This window comes from Anguilla rostrata, chromosome 1 (genome assembly GCF_018555375.3).
Source record: "Anguilla rostrata isolate EN2019 chromosome 1, ASM1855537v3, whole genome shotgun sequence".
In the NCBI taxonomy this organism is placed as follows: domain Eukaryota; kingdom Metazoa; phylum Chordata; class Actinopteri; order Anguilliformes; family Anguillidae; genus Anguilla; species Anguilla rostrata.
Genome location: NC_057933.1, coordinates 11032157 through 11052344, shown reverse-complemented (window position 1 = coordinate 11052344; position 20188 = coordinate 11032157). Strand labels below are relative to the sequence as shown.

The following is a 20188-nucleotide window of genomic DNA, read 5'->3' as shown; positions in this document are numbered from 1 at the left end:
TGATGTGTAAGTTGGATTTATCTACAAGTTTTTTATGTGTTTTTCCCCCTAGTAATATGTGGACCTCAACTGTCTCCCGCACCACCTTGCTATGAGTGTATTCTTTCAAAATGTCTCATTTTGTCATTCCCACAGAGAGAAAATGATGTTGTGTGAATTATGTTCCCAGACAGCACAATTTCTGTAGTTAATCAAAAAATTAACCTTCAAGTTGTATTCACTGCACTAACTGAATGGCAACACATCTTAATGCTTCTCAACATCATGAAAGTTTTTATTTTTTCTTCTTTCAAATACTATATATGTTAATTAATTAAAAATTAACAAATTCACTGACATGACAGAGTTTTTGTTAAGATAGCAAAAGACTCATTAATAGAATGCTTCTGTGGGGTTAAATTGTCCAGATTCCTTCTCCAGTAATGTGAGAACTCACAGTCAGTGAACCCATAACCTCACTGATTTAGGTACATAATAAATGGGGCAAGATTTGTGGAGGTGCCTTATCTAAAGAATGTACCAGACGAATGGAGTTGCTTTATTCCAGACTGGTCTGGACAGTAGCTCAATGGCAAAAAACTTCAGCTGCAAATATTTATTTAGGACATCTCTGGTAGTAATTTACATATCATAGCTTTTTTTCTCATATATACTCACAAATGGGTGACAAATTAAAGGAAAAGCAAAGAGAACGTGTCTTTTGGACAACCACAAGCCACCAGAACAGCTGCAAAGCGCCTTAGCATAGATTATACAAGTCTCTGGAACTCTACCAGAGGGATGGAACACCACACTTCTAAATGATATTCCCTCATTTGGTGTTTTGATAATGGTGGCGGAGAGTGCCGTTAAAGGTTAATTATATTCCCAATTCCTTCTCCATTATTGTGAGACCTCACACTCAGTGGAACTGTACCAGAGAGATGAACACCATGCTTGTAGAAGATATTCCCTCATCCATAGCATATGATGCACATCATTTTCATACTCATTAAACCGTCAGTCATTTATTCAGGCTGTTCCTTTATATATATATATATATATATATACATGCATATATTTATGTCTGTTGTATTTTTGTGACAACGTTTTTGAGTCAAACATAGATAGTCTTGCCAATGTAATGTTATAACATTCCAATTGCTATCTAAGCTTCTAATGGTCTGTACATCTCCATAAGTGAAGGGATTGGCAAAATATTCTCAAATCTGAAAAAAGGGTGTTTGCAGGCATCCTCTGGAGGTTGTGTACGCACAAGAACATTTTCATGCCAGTCTAAAGTTTTGCCAATCTCAAATTGTGGATCGATTTTCATGATTAATCCGTGGGATCAAATTTGTATGAGCAAAAATTCTAAAAATGAGGCCTCAGGCCTGGTTAGTATTATCCTAAATGCGTTATTGTGAATACTGCCACATATAAGTGCAATATTTCTCTTACACTCCCCCACCCTTACTCCCCGGCCACATACAGACACACACACACACGCACGCACGCACGCACACGCACACACGCAAACACACTTTAAATCATAGAATAAATATTTCCCCTTCTGTAGCAACAGAACATTCTTCAGATCTTTGGAAGGCAAGTACAGAATACAGTATAAACAAGTTTCATGTACACATCAATGTTTCTGTTGAGGAATGGCGTGGTTTAAGCAGCTGACACGTCCTCTGCAGTACAGCAGAGCTTCCCTGAATAGAAGGAACAGAAGTGCAAGGCATTGCTCTTCGGGGCTGCGTGATCCTTCATCACCGGTACCAAAATCCAGTCGAATTTTCAGGGAATTCTCTACTCACAAGGTAAGAAACTAGAGCTGTATCAAAGGTGATTCAGCAGGTAACTTATGTTCAAATGTTCAACTGTAAAATTATAAATTATGTCAAGAATTGTTTTGGTAGAGAATGATCACAGCAGCTGTACTCACATTCTGCTGTTAATGAATATTAGCAGTTAAATGTTAAATAACAGTAATATAAAATGATTGTAAAACTATTACAAATATAAAAGAGTAATTGCAATGGAATGTGTCCGTACTCATAACCTTTTATGTGCTTTCTTTAATCTAATCAGATTAGGGAAAATGCGTTGAAATTATAATATTTTCATCGATTTTCAACTAAAATTACTTTGTGGTGTCATGTGTCCTAGCACTATTTTCCACGTTTAGCAGACCTACTTTTTTATAATAATATTGCAAATATGTAGCTATTTACATTACTTCTGTGTTTACTCTTCTTTTTTTGTTCTTATGAGGAGCATGGAGGCAGTGTCCATGGTAACAACTCAGGCCCAAACCATCAACATCACAGATGACAACTCAACAGCCTGGAGTCTTGTTCACACCATAGTGCCACCGTACATCTTCATTGTGTGTGTGACAGGAATATTAGGAAATGCCTTTGTCCTGCTAGTCTTTGCACTGCACAAAGCTCACTGGACGGTGCCAGAGATTTACCTTGGTAATCTGGCTCTAGCTGACCTCATGCTTCTGGCCAGCCTACCTTTCTGGGCTATGAACATCTTGAACCGATTCAACTGGCTATATGGGGATTTTCTGTGCAAGGCAGTTAATATGTCCATCACTGTCAATATGTACACCAGCATCTACCTGCTGATGATGGTCACAGTTGACCGCTACTTGGCAATTGTTCGAACCTTGACCGCGAGATGGATGAGGAGGACTCGCTACGCCAAAGTGATCTGCCTTGTTTTATGGCTGTTTGGGTTTGCCATGACGACGCCCATGGTCATTCATAGGAGTGTGAAATATGTTCCGGAGTTCCAAACAGTGGCCTGCTTAATTAATTATCCCAGAGAATCGTGGAAACTTGCCAACCACATTTTAATGAATCTCATAGGACTTTTGCTGCCTTCAACCATTATAGTTTTCTGCAACTGTAAGATTGTGATAGCCCTGAAAGGGAGGAAAGAACATGTCTTTGCTCAGGACAGGAATGACACCAAGGCTATCAAACTGATTTATGCAGTCTTGTTGCTGTTCTTCATATGCTGGTGTCCTTTCCACCTTTTCACCTTCCTTGATCTGTTGTGTGATCTTCACATATTGGACATTGACTCATGGTATCACGCCCTTGACATTGGGAACCAATTTTCAACTTACCTAGCTTTTCTGAACAGCTGCCTGAACCCGGTGCTCTATGTTTTCACTGGCCAGTATTTCAGAAAGATGATAGCGGATATCTGCAGAAGAAAAAAGGCTCGCAGCCATTCACACGACTTGGCTCAGCAGCGTTCAGTCGTATCAACATACCTCCTGCGCATTGATCAATTAAGCCCTGCTTTGTTTTCCGCAAACAAATAAAAATCTAATCCGCATGTACAAGAAAACAAAGCAGTTACACAGGGCCATGTAATAAACACAATAGTTACCGAGGAAATTAAGAAGATGAAAAAATTATTGATCAACTGGAACAAAAAATATAACAAAAACAAACTGAATATTTACACTCCCCAGATTACATTTGTGCACTGTTTAGGTTAAATGTATCTTTTCCAGGCCTCAAGTGAAGCGAAGGATTGCAGATTCCAGCTCTGTGTATTCTGTGTTGATAAATTTCAGAGGGATCCCTTCCTGGCACTGTTTCTTCCATTTAAAGGCCTGAAATAATTTTGAGATGATGCTTATTTTCCAGATGTTAATACTTCCCAGATTTGAACTTTTGAACAGTTTTGCAACAAAACCTTTAAGTCTCAGGATCCCAGTAAATGTAAATTAATATATGACAGTTTTTATTATTTTTTGTTGAAGTAAAGTTGGAGTTGTCTGCTTCTCAAGTAACAATATATTAAGATGGTGCCCACAAATCCGTCTGGCTCTTACCTATAGTAAAACAAATTAAAGATCCTGAATAGTTTGCATGGTACTGGTGAAAGGCTTGGACTATGGCATATTCATGAGCGTTATAAGATTACAAAGAGCATTAAGTGTTGAGTTTTAAGAGTTATTTGAGTGTTAAAAGAGTTTAGATTTATTTGATGGGTTATTTAATCAACGTGAACCTTCTGTTAAAAAAAAAAAAAATCTCATGTTTGTATACATTATACTTCACGTGCTTGGCCACCCACTCTCAGCACACATAGCTTCAGGAACGTATAAACTCAAGTATCATGATGGATTATGCAGTAAATATATATGAACATATGGCTGCTCTAGCCAGTCAAAGCAGGGCAGAATCAGCCAAGTGACATTTTCACTATTCCATTACACAATGGAAAATTTTCACATGGTGGGAGCTCTTCCACCCAGCTACCAAACCGTAATGTCATTTGTTGAAAATACCTATTTTGAAGAGTCATTTCTTTGGCTTTTAGTTCATGAAGTCAATGATGTAATCAAAGAGATCCTATGACGTAAAATGTGAACCACCTCCTCCGGCTCACGGTAACAAGAGTGAATCTGGCTCTCGTTCCTCTGCAGATCTTAATCCTTTAAAGTAGGTGGCTGCCTACCAGTATAGTGTTGCGTAAAGAGGGACCCAGATAGTAGTAAAACTGTACCTCAGCAAGATTATAATCCAGATTGTGTAACCTGGCTACAGTGAACTGTAAAACACTGTGATGGGCACAATGAATTTAGATTGCATTAATTTCTTCAATAAATCCTGGTAATACATCCTCCAATGACACCTCTGAGTAGTATTATACTGTTGTGAAGTATATATTTCAAAATATTATCTCTGACCATAGCCATTTGTGTTAAATCAAAGTCCTTAGAAATGATAGCAAGTTGAGCAGAAAGAATGACATCCATTTGGAAATCAATGGAATTACTATCCCAGCAGGGACTTTATGTTTAAAAGAAGGTGACTTAGTACATACACACAGGATGTTGATCACTATTCTGGTGAAGCATTTATTAAAGGCTTCTCGGTGAGCTTTGTATACATATAAGGAAAGACACAAAGACACAAGCAGTTTAATGTGATGATATTTGCAATTAAACTGGTCACTGCAAATGGCATTAGGTCACAGGAGTAATGCTAAAAGCTTTTGTAAGATTATTGAATCAGGGACACAGTAAATCCGATAATCAATTAAGCTTTCTCAGAGTAAATCGGGATACATGTCAGACATTGCAGACTTCCAAACCCTGTAGCGGATCCCATAATCCCATAGCACAAAATAAGATGTGGGAAAATGGGTTTGCCTGTTGGTCTGCTGAGGAAGTATTTTGCTAATTTCCTTAGCAAATTGGGGCAGGGAATTTAAATGAGTAATTTCCCTTTCCAAATCATTTCAGTCTGGTTATGAAGAAAATCATAATACAATTTACAGTTACAGTGCTGAAACTATGCCCATGGTGTTCCATATTCCGTGTATTTCATTGTGTAGTTTGCTAATATAATATTGTCATGCTTAGAGCGATGTACAATATAGTAACTATTTTTCATAAAAACCATAAAGCAATTGATTATTGTCCCCTGTAGAGGACATTAGTCTTTGGTCTTAATCTTAAAACCTATATATTCTACTAAGCTGAAATCAACACTATAAGGCACATTCAATAAAAATAAATTATATATATATTTTTTATATATATATTTTCACTGGAACATGTTTTTGTCATCCATTATTTCAAAAAAAGAACAATGCCAGTTATTAGGAGAATATATGCTTTGAATAAGCTATTTCTCAATGCTCCAATATACTTCTGTGAATTACGTAAGCCAATTGACTACATTTCTAAAGCGATATTCTTTTAATTCTATATGGGGCATGTGCCCTTTCATATTCACGGCGATGTGAATTTCCCTTAATGGCTGCAAGTGAAATACTTGCAGTCTAAAGCAGAGCCACAAATCAAAAGTATTATAATGTCATTTTCAGTGCCTGGTTGCTCTTAGTTCAATTACAGGCCGTGTGTAGCTCGCCATGTCAGGTTCGTCACAGTTGTAGAATTTTTTTCTGGCAATTAGCGAGATGCATTTTCATGATGGATGTTCAGTTCCTCACAAAAATATTTCTTAATTTGATGAACTTACCATTAGAGATCATTTGCTTCTTGTGACATGCCAAGATAACCAGCTTAAGCCATGTGTAACCTGATATCTAATGATGAAGTTAAAGCCTTATGACATGTATATTGCAAACAGAGTGTGGCATTTTGTAGGAGCATGACCCTACATAGGACAACTTGCTTTTGTTGACGGAAAAGGGAAAAAACAATGTCATGGTGTTTTATTGGATTTATTATTATTATTATTATTATTATTATTATTATTATTATTATTATTATTATTATTATTATTAAATATTTCATTATTTATCCACCTGATTAATAGTCTCTATTATTTAATTAAGTGTCTCTTATTAGAGAACAAAAAACATCTGACTTGGATCACTTTAAATCCAGCATTGGGAGTACATTAATATAGAGCACCTGCAATGCCTTTGGGGTTATAATGATGTCTGCGAATTTGGCAGGAGCAGTTATTATTGTACACGCTGGGATAAAGTGTGTGATATTGCCATTAGTGTAATTAAATGTTGATCTTGGAGACTGCCCGATATTTGACTTTTTGAACTGCCTAGTGACGAGGGAGGGAGATCAACATTCAGTCGTTGTTATCATCCTGTACCTTTAGTTAGCACTTTCTAAATAAAACTAAGCACTTTCAAACTGGCAAACCACCACCATATTTAATTGTTTTTCATCCTTATCTAACCCTCCTTTAGTTAGGTCAACATTGCAGGATTTAGCTGAATGCTCTTATCCAGAGCAACTTGCGTGAAACTTAACATGCAATCAATTTATGAAATTTCTACTGAAGCCTTTCAGCTTAAAGCCTGGCATGCCTGGCTCAAAAGTACAACAGCAGTGCCCTAGCGGCAAACTAAAAGTACAACCTTTCAGCTGCAAACTGAGTTCCCTTGCCATTATACTATGCTGCCTCCTAATTTATTTGTAGCATTTATTTTTAGGTTTAAAGATAAATCCAAATGGTCACATACAGACACATCATAATTGGAAAATATTCCCATTATTGAATGCTATCCAATAAATGTGTTGATTACATTATAAAATGAGCTCACCAGGTCATCAGCCAGCCAGTAGATTGTACAGCTGCCATATACGATGTGGAACAGTAGTCTGAACAGTCATGTAGTACAATGAAAACCCCCTGAAAATTACAATGAATTGCGTCCAGGAAGGAAAAAAAATTGAATTGAAATCATTTGCATTGGCACCTGTACTCATAACCGCCCTGTTGTATAATACCACAGAGCTTTCAGACAAAACAACAATACGTCGTTGATCGTAACAGACTGCAGAGATGGACCTTCTGCTGTCCCACAACCTCACAAACGGCTCAGGTTCAGGCTCTTGCACAAAAGAAGATTTTGTGGACGTTCGCATGTATCCTACATTCTACTCTATATGTTTTATTATTGGGTTCCCAGCTAACTGCCTCTCTTTCTATGTAGCATTGGCACTGGCAAGGAAAGGGAATAATCTGGCGGTGTATCTGGTAAACCTCTCTGTGTCAGACCTCCTGTACACAATCACTCTGCCAGTGTGGATTCAGCTGGCTCTCCGTTACCCTGTGGGCGACACCCTCTGCAGCCTCATCGCCGTGGTCATGAACAACAGCTTCTACGTGGGCACCTCTTTCCTCTGCTGCATCTGTGTGGACCGATACCTGGCTGTGGTCTCCCCGCTCTACTACCCATGGGCCCACACGGTGCGGACAGCCAATGGGGTGAGCGCCCTGGTGTGGTGCGCGGAGCTGGCCCTGCACGCGGTCCTCCTGCACCACACGGGGGCGCTCCGCTCCTTCTCGGAGTTCCGGCTGTGCGAGGAGAAGATGCCCATGAGGCCGGCGGTCTCGCGTGTGGCGCTGGTGCGGGTGGCGCTGGGCTTCCTCGTCCCTCTCCTCCTCATGACGTTCTGCTTCCTGCGCATCTTCCTCGCCCTCCAGCGCAGCACCTTCACGCAAGAGAGCGAGCGGAGGAAGGTCCAGAGCCTGCTCTTCCTCCTCCTCCTCACTTACGTGACGGCTTTCGCTCCCTTCCAGACCATCATGCTCCTCAGGGGCCTCTGGGAGCCCAACGTGTGTGGCTTCGCCCTGCGTGTGAGGGACGCCTACATGGTATCCGTTGCTACGACAACGATCAACAGTGTGGTGGACCCCATCCTCTATTGCCTCCTGAGTGAAGCTGCAAAGGCGGAGATGAACCTGATCCTTCAGGGATGCCGTTAATGGTTTGGAAAGATCTTACCGTTCCGGAGAAAGACTGTTTCCCCCATCTCATAGGACTCACCAGGCCTCACTACATAATGTTTAACTAAGCTGTGAGTTCATTTACTCTTCTTCATCCATGCACACTGATCATATTCTTCCTCTCCAACAGCATCCTTTTCATCTTTTTCTTCTTGAAAGAAATCTGTTCTGTGAATAGGAGATCTACTGCATCAGCATAAGATGAATGCTATTAAAGTTGTGAGCATAAAATTTATTATATAATTATTTGTCAGTCATTTTAATGGGACATATATTTCTACATTTGCATTTATTTTAAACTACATATTTATCAATGTGTGCTGCAGTATTTAGTATGTAAAATGTATTTTACATCTTTGCTAGCTACACTATAATAGCTAAAGACAATTCTCACCTCTCTTGGCAGATGCAGGGATCAGGTAATCAGACAATATTATTCATTACATGTCTATCCATCATTTGCACAAAAAATAGGATGTTCATAATGCCCTCATTTTTGGCATAAAAATGTACAGAAAACTAAAGCTGGTAATGTTACTGGCCAATAAACCTGGACATAGACATATTTTTTCAAAGGACGAAGGCTTGTTTTAATTCACATTATACAAAATTATAACGCTGCAAGGGTAGCCAGCTATATAAGGCCACTAATTTTACAGCAGATAACTTGGCCTTATTTTTAAACTATGTGAGAGTACGTTTCTGTGTTGAATCTTTAGGCCTGGACAAGAAATCACAGGCATCCCTTGTTATCGGTTGCCTCTAGTGGTGTAGAGAAAATCTGCAGCTGTCAAACATTTTTACGTGTGAATTGGTATATCTCTAGAGTTTCTGAATTTTATAGGAATTCAATACTATTTTGGTGGGTTTTATGATTGATGTAAATACATTTCATAAAGTTCTGTATATTACGTTTTATATGATTTTGTTTTGCTTCTCATATTTAGCTCCATGTAGTTGTGTCGAACTGCAGAACTGAACGTTGGCTCATTCAAACCATAGAAACTACAAACCCCAGCAATGACCTCTGACTTGGTTACTCACTGGGGAATTGATACTAAGTGCATGTGCTGACCCCTTAGTCTTACAATGAGCCTGAACAAAAGTCTCAAATCTTGGACTTGTTATTTATTTATTTGTTTGTTTGCTATGGTGGTGTCTATAAATTACCCTTATTTCAGCTTGAAGATGTCATTTTGCTGCCATTCCAGTTCTGGACACAATGGCCTTTTATATGGATTTAATTTATCAATTCATAACACTTGTACTTACCTTCCATTTCCTCGGGAAAGCGTTAGCTAAATGAAAGACCATATCTAATATTGGATATCTATATTAGATATGGCCTTCTCCGTATCTGATAAGTTCAGTCTGATATATAGTAATTTCAGTCACTCTCCAGCATTCAAACTGTCATCAGCTGTACAATGATGCAAGCTATCACTTGTAATCACTGCAACAAGTTGGATAGTTACTTTGCTGGTTAGCCCACTTTAGACTATACTTTTTGGCTGTACACTTACCTAGCTAATTAGTAACCATGCCATTGTAAACTACTTTAGATAGCTAGCTTGCTGCATTTAATATATACCTTTTTTTTGCTACCAATGCCAATTTGAATCAGTGTGTATGATTAGTATGATTATTGCAAAACGATATTGGCAATGATCTAACTAACGAAGCACAAGCAAAACGGAGTTTTACTTGCAATACGGCAGCTTGTATATATTGTATGTATAAGTCATAGACACTGAAATCTCTTATCTCTTTCTGAAAACATGCTTAGCCACTTCCTATTTCCTTGAATGTCGAAATTCTGACTGTTCTGAGACTTGCAGGAAAGAAGAAGAATGTATTGAGTAGATGTGTTTCAGACCTAAATGCATATGAAGGGTAAGTTAAACTTTTTACTCTACCTCCATTTCGCTAGCTTCCCAGAAACTCACTCACAATGAATTAGGCATTGCAGAGTCTGTATTTTATCTATTTGTCAAAGCTGAGTATTTCCTGAAGCAGCACAAATGAAGTGCCCGACTACGGGGGTTGAGGGACCCATTGAGAACCCACTTTGGACTGTGTCAATCAGTCTTCAGAACTCCAAGAGTCTGTACTTACACAGTGAGTTGTGATGCTATAGCTCTTTCGGCAAAGGATATTGCCAACAGAAGAGTAAGATTTTCCATTAACTAATATCCACCTCTGACCTCTGCTGAGAGACCTTGACATGTCTTAATGTACTCTACTTTCGCAATCTAAAAATGTAAAACACTAAATTTCCCAGCTACATTGTGTTGAGACTAATGAGATTATTTTAATTCTCTCCTCATTACTTACAACTTTCAAAAAACTGATTTAAAAAATAACTTTTTTTGTTTTTAAAACATGGTACCAGAATAGTGCTAAATAATAAATTGTATAATATTAAATTAATTATCCTATATGTAGCACTACTTTAAGCTGTTTCCTCAAATACTATTGCCTTAATAATCTGGTTAAAAAAATTACAACTGATAACTGATTGCATGAACAGACTTGTGAGCATGTACATTTTGTCCAGAAAAGTGTATGGGTAGCAGGAAAAAAACAAAAAACAAAAAACAAAAAAAAACACAGGAAGACGGCAGACAAAGTAAAAACTGTAACCTTTTCAAGTTTAGCTGAGGCTGATACTGTATGCATGCAAAATAAAGTAAACAACCCACTGTTTTACAAGGCAAAGCCTTCTACTTTGCATCTGAGCTTTATCAGTTCACAGGAAAAAGCTGCTATGAGCAGCCTTCATAAAAGAAGCAATTGATTTGATTAAGCTACACTTTAAGAAATTGACATAATTACAAAATAACTAAAACATTTTAGGTGACTGCAAAAAAAAAAAATTGAGATTGAGAAAGCTTCAACAGGCAGGAAATACATTCACAAGAAAGGCCAACTAAAATAGTGACCAATAAAAAAAAAATACTGCCAAAACACAAACAATGTGGTGAATACTTTCATGCTTTTACATGGGACAATGAGTAATTCATAATGTTCATGATAGTAATTCACTTCAGATGTAAATGATGTACAGCTATATAATCTTTGTTGTTCACTTAAGTCTTCTAACCTAGTAGAAAATTATGTCTGACGCGGAAGTGAACATAGTCAAAAACAGAACTGAAAGTCGGTTTGAAGCCGGTTATAGTAACAGACACTGACGCAACGCAGTCACGTGATCAACTGATACGTATCAGTAGTTAGCTTCCTCGCTGTTCAGGCTGCATCTTTTACCTACAGGTGGGCAACGATGAATTCAACACTCGTCACAGGAAACTACAGCTCAGCAAGTATTGCAAACTTGAGCCGGTGTGCCCCTGATGCACATCTGGAAAATATGCTTTTTCTGACTTTATACATAGGCATCATGCTGTTAGGCCTTCCCTCCAACTGCTTCTCACTTTACGTCTCCTGGCAACACATCAGGCAGAAGAATGAGATAGGGGTCTACCTCTTTAACCTGGCCCTGGCTGACATTTTCTTTATCATGGTGGGTCCCATTTGGGTGGATTACATGCAAAAAGACCAATGGATCCACGGCCAGTTCCTGTGCAATTTAACCATATTTCTCATATACACCAACTATTACACCAGCTCAACGTTGTTGTGCTGCATTTCCGTGGACCGCTACCTGGCTGTGGTCTACCCACTAAAGAACCCTGTCCTGAGAGAGGTGAAAACAGCCTTCTGCGTCACTGTGACAGTGTGGTTGTTCACCATCGCATTCAACGCCGCCACAATGTCCACTCAAGAGTATTATAACGATGACGGGAGCTGCTTCGATACCTATCCAATGCCCGAGGGGCAAGCTACGGTCAGCGTAATTCGCTTTTTGGTCGGATTTCTGTTCCCGGCTCTGCTGATCGCGTTTTGTTGCCAGGGGATCCACAGAGCGGCGAGGGCCAATAAAGCCACGGATAGGCTCGAGCGCAGACGTATCGCCATGCTGATGGGCGCCATGACGCTGACGCTGTGGCTCTGCTTCGGACCAATCCATGTCGTGCTGCTGCTCCGCGCTCTGCGGGAGAAAGAGTGCCAGGACGCCAGTAGGTTCTCCGTCCCCTTCAAAGTCAGCATCGCCCTCTCCTCACTCAACTGTCTGGCCGACCCCTTGCTGTACTGCTTTGTCACAAAAAGTGCCAAATCAGAAATCACACGCGCCGTTGCCTTCATTCAGAGGAAGCGGAAGAAGAACATGACCCGTCAACCATCATAGAGAATCATGTTGTGCCTCACATCTGCGCAGGTAGGACTGACAACTTCTATCCGAACATATAGTGGGAGATTCACAGCGATTTTCCTAATAAATGCATCTGTTGTTTGTCAGATGTAGCAATCTCTTCCGATTGTATAACCATGTTTTGGCGAGCTGGTTGACAAAATAACCACTAGCTTATATAACCATCAGTCATGACAGCAATCGCAAGAAGAGAGTTTTCTGTACTTCTGTATTGAGTTCCAACTGTAATATCAGGAATTTAGTGAACTGAGCTTAACAACTTCTAAGTTTTGGCAGAACTGTTCTGATGATTTTTTTTCTTTTTTTTTTCTTTTGATGTAACATGATAAACGATTGTATCCTCTATCCCTTTTTCTATAAAAGGACATAGATTTTCCTTGGCTATACAACTGGCGGAGGAGTTGATGCATTGGACAATAAGTACGTCTATGTTTTAGAGACCGTCATATCTCATCAGCTGCTCTCTTCCTGTTTATCTTATAGACAATGCAAGACTTCACAGAGGTCATGAATTGCATAAAGGCATGATGACTCAAAAGGAAGAAATGTCTTGGACACGGCCCATAATAAAACTCAACTTCACGTGTTATAGGTGTGCTCACAGTTTTAAAGTAAAAACTGTATCTTGGCACTACTTCACCAAATGGAAGTCCTCGTATGTTGAAATTAGGTTCTCTTGAGGTTTCTTGCTCAGTTTCATTTTAAGATAAATGTTCACTTGGGAGACCAATATAAAGCTGAAAGGGTAGAAGAGTAGAGGCAGACAGTTGGCTTGTACTGCCATCTACTGGACAATGTTAGAAAAACAGATGGACCATACTGGTTGAAAATCTCACCACAGCTTGTTCTTTCAAATAACAATTCACTTTTCATGAAATTTGAATAGTTTGAACTTTGAACTTTAACAACAGTTATATTCCTATTTTGAAAAATATATTAACGTTGTACAGTATTTACAAAAAATATTGTAAAAATAGTATTAAAATGATCCTATCTCATAATAATAATAATTTTATCTTTTTTAATTGAGCAGTTTTGTCTTTATGGGTCCTGTTATACACACTTATATGACAGGCCCCATGCAGACCCATGTATTTTTTTCCACACCAGTTAGACAGCCCTGCCATCACAAATGCAAGATGGGACAGTCTAATAACCTGCTTGTTGTTCTGTTGAAGTGTCATACAATCAGTATAAAGCGCTTGATTATTAAAATTTCAGATATGTTGATCTGAGTCGCCAATGTGTGGAATAGCCTGCATGGTCATGTAGTCGAGGCAGAAACATTAGTGGAGAGAAGAAGCTTTCAGATGCTTGGTGCTTTATAATCATTACAGGTAAATATGATCATTTCTTTAGATTCAGGTTCATAGCAGAAATAAATATGTGTAGTGCACCAAACACGGAGGTGCTGAGCTAAACACTGACATTACAGGACAATTTGTTCCAATTCTGAATTTAATTGCTGGATCACACAAGAACCATGTAATTTCCCTTTCACATGCAGTAGGTGGGTAATCGGGTTACAATTATGCATCTTGAATTTATGGGGATGTGCAATAATGATAACAGTGTAGTGTGTTTTTTATGTGTTTCTAGGTTGCACAGCTGCTGTGCACTGTTAATAATTCAGGACAAGAAAATAATGATGTTTAAATGTTAAATATTTTCTAACCTCGCTATATAATTTTCAGAACAAAGACTCTGTCAATCGCCGCCTACTCTCCTGCTGATGTTTGCCTATTTGCATTTGCGTCACACAGTACTAGGTGGTCAGAAGATTAAATACCATGCTTCTTATTTGTGTAGTACGTGAAGTTTACCTGTCAAAAGAGTTCCTGGAATTAAGCAGCGACCGACGGTGAGGTTTATTTCAAGATACCTCCCTATATGCCACCATGTTCTAGCCTGCTGTTATTCTCTTCACTTTGCTCCAGTGAAATTGAGGGTGATAATGAGAAGAGCCTTCTGGCGTAAATGAGGACTGAAAATAGAACAGAATTCCTCAACACATTCTGAAAAAGTACTGCTTTAAATGTTTGCTTTAAATATTTACTTTGAGCAGGGTAATGAAGAAGCTATCCAAACAGGAAATATGAAATCGAAAGTAATACACGGATTTGGTTTGTCAGGCCAAACAAGGTGTTTTGGGGAAATAGCAGGGAATAAAATTTGATTCTGGTTGTTATCATGAAATGCAGCTCAGAAGTTTAGATGTTTGGACTGGAGTGTGATCACAGAAATGGCCCGTGTCCATAGCCGTGAGTCACCACAGAGACAGCCCTCTGAGACAGACTGCCACAATCAGACCAACACACACAGCTCAGGAAGCACATGGAGATAAGAGAAAATCTGCATGTACAGATTTTAGGTGAGTGTGTGTGTGTGTGTGTGTGTGCACGCACATGCGTGTGTGTCTGTGTTTGTGTGCATATGTGTATCTTTTTCATCTCAACTCTACCTTATCATCTATATTGTCTTTATCAAAGGCAAAAATGAACAGTGATTGTCACCCACTGTGCTAGTGAAGGTGCGTAGGAAATGGATAGCACTCACAGAAGAGCTTTTAGAATGTGTGACTCACGCGAAACCCCTTGTGCCTCAGGTAATTTAAGCTTGATGGTATGGTGTGACTCAGTGCCAGTTTTCCCTATGGGGTCAATATGTGGCCATTGCTCAGATGATATTCACAAAACCACAATGAGATTTTCATCATGAGGCTCAGCTCAATGCTTCCATGGTATTGCTTTCTCCAGGAAAAGGGACACACGAAGGCGTGTTATTTGGTTGCATTCTTCCATAGTCACTGCTTCCTAAGCTACACCACAAATGACTCCCATGCAGTGTAATTCATTGCTGCACATCTTTTCTCTTCCGCTCTGATATTATGTAGGTTAATGGGTTTATTATAATCAATATTTTATTGGATATCTTTCTCTTTTTTTGTTGAATGGTTTAATTAAAAATGTTCACATTTTCAGTTGTCCTTAATATGAAATTACCATATGGAAGATATTGAAATTTCAGGCATAATCAGTGGTAGCTGTCTTCGTGCCTGTATTTCAGAATTTTGTGATGTTTCCGTTAGCAGTCACGTGGTGTGTCAGTGACAGGCCCCCCTGGTATCACTGGTAATTACCCCAAGCACACACATCATGAGCTTTACCCCTCACCTCTCATCAGCATCCTTCCTGTTGCGCTGGACCCATTCCCTGTATCTCCTCCTCTTCCTTCTGATACTTTTCCTTTTTGCTGACAGAGCAAATTCATATTTTTAAAAAAAAGAAGAAATTTCTACCATTGGGCAAAGGATGTAGGGTGTATTCTTGTATCCACAGAACAGCTGTTATGGAGGTTATATGCAGAAAGCATGTTCTTTACAAATGAAGTCAAAACACAGAAATATTGATTATGGAGCATATGTGTCTTTAAAAAGGAGAATCTACATGTTTCTCCCACTGATAATAGGAGACCACCTCTCTCTGCTCTCTGTAATTCTGTGACAGTGAAAGCCACCCATCAAGGGCTGGCAATAGTAGTGGAGGTAATTCTCCAGCTGAGACTAAGGCACGATGTTTCAAACACACAAGTTTTGAACAGCATCATGTATTCATGTACAACTGTAGGTGTCCTTCAAACCCATAAGTTCTCAGTTGGGGAGTCAGAATGGCACACGCTCATGTTAAGAGATGTTCAAATGCTTCGTCAACAGGTTGAACTGGCTCAGAGCCAGTCATTGAATTAGCCCATGAAGATGAGAACATGACACTGGCTTTGAGGAACTTTGTGTTTGAACAATGTTCCACAAACCACTGTAGTTGGACCCATTGCAGACACAGAGTGCTGGATTCAATCGTAGCACATTGATATATTTGAATTACAGCTAAATTCAACAGTTACTCTCATACTTTGCGCAGTTTCAAAAAATGTATTCAGCAAACTGCGCTTGTGAATAAAACTGCCACACCTGAAAATTGCTTCCACCTACATTGTTTCATGAATCTACAGTTTAAAAGGACCACAGCTTCACTGCACTGTTTCTAGCTAATTAGGTGAATGAAAATGTTTTTAAATATACATCAACAATTGTGCAATCAGGTTTCCTGGCATGTTTATACCAAAGAGGAGGAAACAATATTTCTTCAGTTTAACGGACAGGGAAGTGGTTTAAATACCATGTGTGGAGGAACATACACTGCTACTGAAAATTCAGTCTGGACATCTCACTTGGGATGCTCCCAGATATTTTTCATAACTGGCCATTGATCACACACACATTTCACACACAAAATTTTTCAAGACACCAGCTGCTGTCAATTAAGAGTGCTAAGGAATATAGCTGTAAAATAATTATATAATGATTTGTAGAGAATGTATTATGATGGTGATGATGAATATGATTATAACAAATAAATACATACGTAAATAAATACATGAATGCACAATATATAAATCTTAAAGCAACTATTTTCTAAAGTGGTGAGTGTTTTTTGCCCTTATACATTGGACTGACTCCATATGGTGTGATTCTCAAAATGAGGGTTACCATGACAACAATTTGCTCTGTATCATGTATTATATAATTAGCATATTTGCTAATTCCCAAGGACTCCCTGTCGACCTCACAGTCTTCCTCTGCAAGAGGTTTTTCTCCTGTAATTCACATCCACTAATGGAAGAAAAACGATGTAGTCCCGCATCAGTCTCGTCACTGGACGGGAATATCGACCCATTTCCCTGTTTCATGCATCCAATTAACCAAGGCTTCTCATGGCATAGCATAGAAGTAAAAGGAGTCACATCCTGAGTAAGGCTGGAATAAACCATACTGGCTATCCTTTCACCTTTCTCTTTTTACGTTTAATCCTGTCAAATTTAGTCTACATTTCTACATTTGAAATTTGAGATCCAGTATTTTTCTCATTCATAAAGGTCTTCTTGGGGTTTTCATTTGGGGAAAATAAGCAAGCCTGAGAGCAGTACAGTACAGTAAATGCATTTAGTTAATTGAAGAGGTTTAGGGATGACCTTTTGGTGAATTACACTACGGTGACAGCTTAACGCCTCTGCCACTTGTTACAAACCTCTGGGAGACATTAATAATGTTTCATTGACAGGAGTACTTCCATTACAGCCTCATTGCAGTTTCCTACAGCCCCAGCAGTGGGTCCTTAAGGTTGTAGTCTCTGCTCACGCTTAGCGCTGTCGTTTCTACAGTCACCTTTCTCGAGATGCCAGGCTCTCTGCGGCCTCCCTCTCACAGTGCAAGTGAGGCCGTAGGTCATCTATTCACCTCAGGGTGGGAACAGCTGCAACCTTGTCACATTGCTGCTTTCCCATCAGCCCCTGCATCGAAGCGTCAATTCCAGTTGTAGCACAAAGTACTTGCGGCATAAGGGACGTGGAAAATAAAAAGCCCCAGCTTTTAACTTACCTTTGAGCACCCCTGATCATGTACTGTTGAACCATACGGTCAACCTCCACTTTAATAGCCGCCATCAGTTTGCCTGTTGAGAGGAACTGGATCTACTGTCCATGTGAGAATGTAACCCATGCTTGTATTACTGAATGAAGAAATCAGTGTTGATTACCTAGCTGAATGTCAAAGTCCCAAGGTGCAGGAAAACCCATATTTATCCGATTCTTCCAGTGACGCCCTATCCCTATCTTTTTCACCACCTATCACAGTGCATTAACCAGCATGGTGTAAAGTTCTTTCCTCCTCATCCAGTGAAGTAATTTATTTTGCTCTGTGCAATTATAGATAGCTGTCACTGCCTCAAGGTGAGACCATGCTAGATCTATGTGGATACAGTGCAGCTTTCCACTGTTCTCATTGATTGCCAGTCCAGAGATGTAAATGTGCCCGTGAAACCCACCTCTGTAGCCAATACGGGCTGAATTGATGGTGCAACCCAGCGCCTCCCCATCAATGTGAAACGCATGACAGGTGGAGGTCATATTAACCTTGGAGGAGCATTTACTCCATAGGGTGCAATTCATTGCTTTTTTTTTTCTTCCGTGGTACTTTGTCCATAATTCAATTACACAAGTGCACGTGCCCTATGTCAAGCTTTCCTCCGTCCTCAACAGCTCCGGAGCTTATCTTTGATTCAATTCATTACGGATTTCTGTGTCACCTTGGACTGCGTGGACATTTCATTTACCTGGATAATCTTTCCATTATCCTTTGCATTCTGTGCATATATTAGTCAGAAACCATGCCCATTATTTTTAGAATATAATTCTTTTTTTTAAATGTATGTATGCATGTGACAATTTAATTTTGATTTAACACACGTTCAAATTTCTCTATCAGTTCAGAACATTCAGTTGGGGGTAGTGGTAGAGAGCCAACAGCAATCAGAATTAAATAAGTTCTAGTCTGGCATCTTAGATGACACCAGGTGTGCAATGACCGATCAGGGAATATTAATAGGTTAATCAGGTACCAGTGACTAAATCTGCTGTATCAGTTCATTGTATGTTATTCATTTCCAAAATGCACTCACTATATTTAATGCAATGCTTGCACAAGTGATGTTCAATGAAAATCTTAATGAAAATGATGGAATGATAGGTTTACCTTTTAAAGCATGTCAAGGAACAACAATTTATGAAGCACAACATTTTATATTAATATATCAGCACAATTACATGCCCTTTTTCTTCAGGTATTTTATTTTATTTTATTCATCTGCTGCTTTTATATTAGACAAGGTCCAAACCTGGTCCTGGAGAGCCACATGGTCTGGACGTTTTCATTGGTGATCAGAGTTAACCATGCAATCTGCTTTAATTGATCAATTAAGTGATGGGTTCCAAGAACTGACATGCCTGGCAGCTCAGCAGGGTTCGTGACCCCTTAATTACACTACTGCCAAACCATGCAAAGCCCCACCAAATAGACAACAACTTTAAATCAGAGAACTGAGAGGGAAAACCAGTTCTCTAGTCTGAGGGAAAAAAAATAGCCAATGGAAATTCAATGATAATCAACACTGAGGCAAAGATGTTTACAAAAAGCAGCTGAAGATTTAAAAAATGATATGTTAGGACTGGAGATCCATATTCAATTACTCTTCTTGTCCTGTGTGAGTTTGTTCGCTTACAGCAATGGCTGATATTGAAGAAATCTTCAAGTCATTGCTCAGACATTACATATCTTGTACCTGAAGCTGTTTTTTGTCCTTGTGTTGGTTCAGTTCAACTCAATGTGAAACTGTTACCTTAGAAATATTATTTTATAATATCTGCCCCCAGGATTGCACTGTTTCAGCTCCATGCCCTTATTCTGCAGTAGGCACAGACACTTTAGGGAAAAGATGTGCCCAATGTCTGGTGTTCTGCCGCAAATATTCATTTTATATCTGGATCAATATCTTTGCCTGAATAGACTCGTACAAAAGCTTAATATGGCCACAGAAATGAGTCAAATGCATCATTTTAATTCTATATTGGCTAAACAGCCTCACTGCAGTCATTTTGTAACTTGTGTGTTGTTAAAGGCAAATAAGTTTTTTTTTTCTTTCTAAATTTAAATAATGACTCACTGTTATTGCGGAACTGAAGTACTGATGCAATTAAATCTGTCAGTGCAGTACGGTTTGTGAGAGAAACTGAAGTTACAATCATGACTACACTCCCCACTAATGGTAGAATCACA

General features: G+C 39.1%; 3 protein-coding genes across 4 annotated transcripts; all 3 read left to right on the top strand.

Moving 5' to 3' along the window:
* Positions 1 to 1115: 1115 nt before the first annotated feature.
* On the top strand, positions 1116 to 3635 carry bdkrb1 (bradykinin receptor B1). 2 transcript variants are annotated; one of them, XM_064321901.1, is made up of 2 exons: positions 1116 to 1805; positions 2263 to 3635. In XM_064321901.1, exon 2 carries the CDS (start codon positions 2264 to 2266, stop codon positions 3326 to 3328), a length of 1065 nt encoding a protein of 354 aa, XP_064177971.1. In that variant the 5' UTR covers positions 1116 to 1805; position 2263; the 3' UTR covers positions 3329 to 3635. The 2 variants fall into 2 exon arrangements, with proteins under 2 accessions (XP_064177971.1, XP_064177962.1); XM_064321892.1 differs by having other exon boundaries at positions 2260 to 3635.
* A 2738-nt stretch (positions 3636 to 6373) lies between these two features.
* On the top strand, positions 6374 to 8512 carry LOC135241717 (G-protein coupled receptor 4-like). Its single transcript, XM_064312329.1, has one exon. It carries the CDS (start codon positions 7302 to 7304, stop codon positions 8226 to 8228), a length of 927 nt encoding a protein of 308 aa, XP_064168399.1. The 5' UTR covers positions 6374 to 7301; the 3' UTR covers positions 8229 to 8512.
* A 1543-nt stretch (positions 8513 to 10055) lies between these two features.
* On the top strand, positions 10056 to 14718 carry LOC135247903 (G-protein coupled receptor 4-like). The gene is made up of 3 exons (XM_064321883.1): positions 10056 to 10142; positions 11523 to 12528; positions 13006 to 14718. Exon 2 carries the CDS (start codon positions 11533 to 11535, stop codon positions 12496 to 12498), a length of 966 nt encoding a protein of 321 aa, XP_064177953.1. The 5' UTR covers positions 10056 to 10142; positions 11523 to 11532; the 3' UTR covers positions 12499 to 12528; positions 13006 to 14718.
* The last annotated feature ends 5470 nt before the right edge of the window (positions 14719 to 20188 follow it).